The following is a 6,000-nucleotide window of genomic DNA, read 5'->3' as shown; positions in this document are numbered from 1 at the left end:
TTCTCTGGCTACAGAGTGAAGCATCCACACAATCATTTAATACTCCATGTTAGAACAATTTCAAGGGTTGTGACAACTCAGATTCTTTGTTGCAACATCCCTGAAGCGTTGTAGTAGAGCTCTTGGTTTCATCAGACCATGAGTATATCACTGAGGATCCAGTCTGATATCTCAGCACAGACTAAAGACAGATGCATTCCACTTTTTGGTTCCTACAACCCAGAAAGCTCTCATTTAATATTATTCACAGGACTGTGTAGAAATACCTTCACCTGTAGGATTGATTGCATTGATGTCATAATTAAAAAAAAAACACACACAAAGATGACAACATCTCAATGCATGCTGCAACATAACAGTGAAAATGAACTCAGGCTATTAAAAAAAATTTATTAAGATTTTTTTTCATGAAGGATTGGTACTACAATCAATGTAACCATTTAATCAGTCAAGTATGTCTGTTATAGGCAGGCACAACGTTACAAAACAGGCAAGTACAATGCCCGAGTAAGCGAATACAGTCTGAAAATCTATTCATCCACTATTTCTGAAAACAGAATTATCAAATATCCACCAGGGAAAAAAAGATGAACTATTTTAGTTTCTCTTTGGCATACTTATCAGCACAATGAATTAATTACAAAAGTCATCTATTGCTGCCAGTGCTGTGAAGACAAAAAGTACTGAATGGAGGATTGCACATCAGAACTCACTTTTAGGACCCAGGTGACCTGGCTAATGTGTCAGAACTGGTGATAAATGACAGTTCAGCTGCCAGTGCTTCACAAGGCAGACAAGGATTACATTGTTTTATAATGCAGTTCTGCTGAAGGTATAAAAAGAATTACAGTAAATTTATGCACAGTACATACATATTACATACAGTTATATAAATACCCATGCTGTGGCTGGACCTTAGGAAGCTGCTTTGTCAATAAGAAAGCCAGTATCAGACCTCCCAACATCCATTTAATACACATTGCACTTCGCATCCAGTAATATGCTCATTTCTGTACCTCTCTTAAAAATAGATTTAAAACAGAAGCGAAGAATAATATTGAATCTTTCCATAAACTTTGTTTTCTTATTTACATTGTAATATTCCATTATACATAAAGACTGCGTTACGATACATTATCTTCATATAGCTTTTTGTAATACATACAGCTTGAAGCTATTAACATCTTAGTTTGGGAACAGAGATATGACCTGTAAGACTATTTAAAAACAATTCTAGCCTCAATTTTGCTCTAGTTTGTTTCACTGAAACCATTCTTTGAAAAAAAAAATCCTCCTTATTGGGGAGGAAAAAAACCAACTCATGTTTAAAACACTTCTGGATTTCCTTATTCCACTGAGAAACTTAGAAACCATAATCATTTTTGCATAATTATATAGCCACTTCAAAGGCCTGTTACTTTTAAATTTAGAACATAAATGAAAATTATGATCATATCTTTAAAGTAATTAATATTTTTTTTAAAACTTTTGGTTATTTTTCAAACATAAATGAAAATGTAATCATTAATCATACATAATCTTTGCTCAACTCAGAAGAGTTCCTATTTTATTAGGGGAAAAAATGAACATGCACACACCCCCATTCACAGAGTGAGAACATAAACTACAAGCAGCACTTGTCTTAAGTTATGGTGCACGTGGTTGCAATATGGGGTATAAAACAAAAGTAGAATTTCCAACATCTGTTAAAACACAAAAAACTTATTGTACAAAAAGTCATTCACATTCTTTGCAATGAAGTGAGGAATCAGCTGTTCAGCTTTCTGGGCTCTCCAGTCGGCAGACTCCTCCTTCTATTGCCACGGACTGTCCTGCCACAGCTCCAGGAGGAAGTCTTGAAATGTGAGTCTGTGGAAAAGCCAAGAGAGTATTACTGAGTGAGAAGAGAGGCAAAATTATGCAGGACACAAAGCAAATGTGTAAATACTGAACAGTTAAGCTGTTCTGTTACTTAAGTCAGAGGATGAAGTACAAAGCAACTTGAAAAGCTGCAAACAACTGAAACTCTTTTATATTGTTTGTGTTAATGTTTAACATATGAAAAGAAGGACCATGATGGATATGTAGAAAAGGTAAACTGGATGATCCAGGGCACTGAAAGTAGAAGAAAGAAATATTCAGCATGAAGACTACAGAAAAATAACTGTGAAATTCCATGGGTTGCAAGTCTACTTCTTGAAAGAGATTCAAAAAAAGTTTAGTACTGCATACAGAAATACACCTTACAGAAATCTTAGGCACAAACTATCTGACAGAGGTAAACTAACACTTCAGAGCATAAAGCAACCATGATGATCAGGATGCAAAGAAGATTTTCTCTGCATGAAATGCCCATCCACATAAAAGAAACTCCAAAGACTTCCTCTAAAATAAACGGACCCAAAGAGCAGCTGTATTTCTGACAATAGAGATCTTTTCCATGGAGAAGTTTTAAAATCAGGCCACTGAGATGGCTCTGTAGCATTTCAGACAGAAAGTAAAAGCCAGAAAGTGGGTGCATATCTGTGTGTGCATACACAAAACTTCAGCTTTTAACTCTATTGTAACTCAGTGACATAAAAAACTGTTAAAGGTCCTTTATATTCTATGGAGCATTTTATTACTGATAGGCAAAAGCCTTCACTTTTTAAAGATACTTTGACTTCCTGTTAAAAGGAATGACTTTTCCCACATGCTTTTATACTGTGAAAATTGCTTATGTTTTCATCCACACTGTTCATTTTGAGCTACAGCAAGAGACATCTACCAGACAGATCAACTGCTTCCATATAGGGCCAAGTGGCTAAAGCAGAGTTTAAACAGCTAAAAAGGAGTCAGAAGCATGTTTCTACAGACTCTACTGTTTCCTACTTTCAGAGCTGCTGAGTAGGCTTTGGTAAAACATAAAGAAGAGCCTTAGTGGAACTGCAAAATGCAACAGGGCTGATAACAGCATTTCCAAGGGCTTGAGGTAGAAAGTGCCAATGGCAGGGACTCACCAGCTCAAGCTACACTCCAGCCATCACTCCCACCAAAGCAGGAACACTGGCCTACACGCCCCTCATGACTTACATGTCTCATCAAGTGATTTCTTAATGCTCAATGTAATGCTTAAATAATTACAAAATTGAGAACTAGAAATGATTTCTAGTAGGATATAAAGCTCACAACAAAAGTTGCTGGCATTTAGAAACTACAGCTTCCTCTAAGTGCAGCCAACTACACCTTTAAGTTTGTGTACGTACATGATCCCACTGAAAAGATTTAAGTGCTGCAAAATGTGTAGCTTGCAATGAGGCAACGGGTTCTGACAAACATACAGATGTAAAAGTTCAGTAAGAATAACCTGCATCAGTTAAGCAGAAAGTGATTTGAGACTAACCACAATTCATTGCATTGAAGAGACATCTTGTATCTCAGAGGCAGCTTCTTCTAATTCCTTTCTTGATAAGGCTATCCTGGTGTCTGCTCTTAGGTGGTCTTGTTTTCAGTTAAATTACAGAATGAGGTTTAATTAAAAACATTTTAAGGTTTTCATTTCCCTGCTAAAACTTTGATCTCTGGCCTTCCTGCCTGACAGATGAACATCTTCCTACTTTGAGAACAATTTTGGTTACAACTATGATTTACCACTTCAAGAAGAAAAGATTCTTTTCAATTCTGTTACAGTTTCCTCCAAAATGTAACTGACAATTTTTGGAGATGTTAATTCATAAGTTTAAAGGGGGGGTGGGAAGGAAGAAAAATGAGTGGAAGAAGGATATATTTTGTTTTATGACCAACAGACCCAAGATGTTTTTCCAGGTCTGTGAAAACTTCAAAACTAAAAGTGGGATAGGATGATATTGCAAAAGCAATGTTGTTTGAGAGGCACACTAGCAGATTTCATCAGTGGAAAAATGCCAGTGATTGCTTCGTAAGATACTGCAATCAAAGCAAAAAAGTGGTGCACTAAGGCAGGCATCATTTACAAGCAAGACTGCTTATGCAGGGATCAGTCAGAACTACTGGCAGAGCATTGCAGCAATACAGTAAGAGGCACAGAGGCCTGAGGATGCTGCCAAGAGGCAGAAGAGAGGAAGCCTGTTACTGAAACAGAATATTAGCACTATCATGATTATCATGAAACTCATAATCAGTTTTTTCATTATGACTACTACAGACCTGACTTGTGTCAACTAGTTTTCTGACCCAAGGTATGAGTTAACCTTTTCATAGGCTTGCCTTATCCCACAGGCCAGAGTAAAATGCCTAATGAGCTTTATGTAATTGCAGGAGCAAAATGAGACACTTCTGTGAATCCACATGAAATGTACAGATCCTGCCACTTTAAAAAGTTAGTTAAGTGTAATATCCTAGTAACTTTTTTGAAGAAGGAAAGGAAAAGATGCAGGAGGGGATAAGCAGAGTCAATATCTATCAATACATTATCAAGTGGTTATGCTTCAATAGCCGTCCAAAACATGTTTCCTATAAAAGGAAAAACATTTCCCATACAAAAGACCTCAAACAACAGTACACTAGCATCTGTACATTTCCATTTACAGAAACACCCAAACCACATATAACAAAACCCTTCTTAGAGCCTTTACTTGCATCCTGTTTATTTGCATACTTTATATGATGGAGCAAATACAGATGCTGGTTTACACTGACTACTTCTTACGACTTTCACCAATGGCTGCCTTATGTAGAACAAACCCGAGACAGAGCTGAGATGATGGTGTTTCAAATATGTTACCTAATAAGCAATGAGGAAGGGTAACATTGCTGTGTCAAGACAACTTCAGATAAAATCCCAAGTGAATTCTTAACAATTTTATCTCCCTTGTTCTTAGCCGTAAGAACAAACTCTAGTAAATAAAAAGAAAGATCAAAGAAGGTTTAATATTTTTAAATGCAACCACAGAACTTATTTGTAGCGTTTGTTACATTTTTATATCCCAACATCATATTTTACATTAAGTCCAGATTGGAGAGTAGATTAGGTTTAGATTTTAAAAACATAAAAATAAAAAGCAAACGAAAAAGGACAACGCTGGAAAGCTTTTAATTGAATTCGATTAGTCTGTCAGCTTTACAAGTTGAATGAACACACATCTGGGGGAAATTGTGCCTGAGAGCACAAAAACAGGAAAGGAAAAAGTTTTCCTGAATTCATCCTGCACTCAGCTTCATGGAAGCCTCTCTCTGAGGAAACCATATGCCAAGGAAAGGTAGTTTCAGACTGATGGGGCTATCCGTACCTTCAGCTCCATAAATGGGAATGCTACTGTGCCTGAGAATATTCCAGTGTGATTTACTTTCCTAGAGAAAAGCAAGGGTGGTGAGGGCCCAGCAGGAGCAGAGGGTCTGATTCTGACAGATAGGAAACCAGGGAGTCACCACAAATCTCTGTCTTCAGCTTAAAAGGAGGAACCTCATGCCCACAGTTCAAGAGGAAAAAAGGTAAATGATTGATGAAAACTTGATTTTGCTTCCCAGCCCTCCAAAAGGTACAAACTAGCTAACCAACCTTCCAACACTGACTGTGCTCTGTGTACCTGCCACCCAAACACACGATGCTTCTTTCTTTTCCCCCACACCAAACCAAACCCAAGGTGTAAATAGCTCCCTGAGCCCCAGTGCTGCAGACACTGCCCATGGAACACCACCATCTCTCAGTCCCTTTTGATGCACATCTGAAAGTTTCCTACTACACTTCAAGTAGAAAACTACTAGGTCTTTCTGTCCTGGAATAACTGTTAACTGCTACAGGGACAATACATGGTCTCATCTTCTCATCATGAACATTTGATTTACTTTCCAATTCACATATTTTTAGTATACCTTTTAAAAACCAAACAAACTACAAGTTGTGTCAAGGCTTACTTGACTTCATGTCTCATAGACAAAGATTCTGAAACTAGCTTGAGAGCAACTACTATGTGTAAAAGATTTTTTTGGTCTTTAAAGACCTAGTCTCCCCCTTTTATTCACATAAAAATATCAGTTTCTCAA

General features: G+C 37.2%; 1 protein-coding gene across 1 annotated transcript in view; it reads right to left on the bottom strand.

The window, feature by feature from the left end:
* Nucleotides 1-338: 338 nt before the first annotated feature.
* Nucleotides 339-6,000, bottom strand: part of LOC103776400 (threonine aspartase 1-like) — a 62,414-nt gene continuing 56,752 nt past the window's right edge. The window contains 1 exon segment of the mRNA XM_008943911.1: nucleotides 339-1,869. Coding sequence (XP_008942159.1) covers nucleotides 1,777-1,869 — 93 coding nt within the window. The 3' untranslated portion in view covers nucleotides 339-1,776.

This window comes from Merops nubicus, unplaced genomic scaffold (genome assembly GCF_000691845.1).
Source record: "Merops nubicus isolate BGI_N331 unplaced genomic scaffold, ASM69184v1 scaffold16537, whole genome shotgun sequence".
Classification (NCBI taxonomy): Eukaryota; Metazoa; Chordata; class Aves; order Coraciiformes; family Meropidae; genus Merops; species Merops nubicus.
Note: the sequence above shows the minus strand (reverse complement) of the source record. Positions and strands in the feature narration are given on the sequence as shown.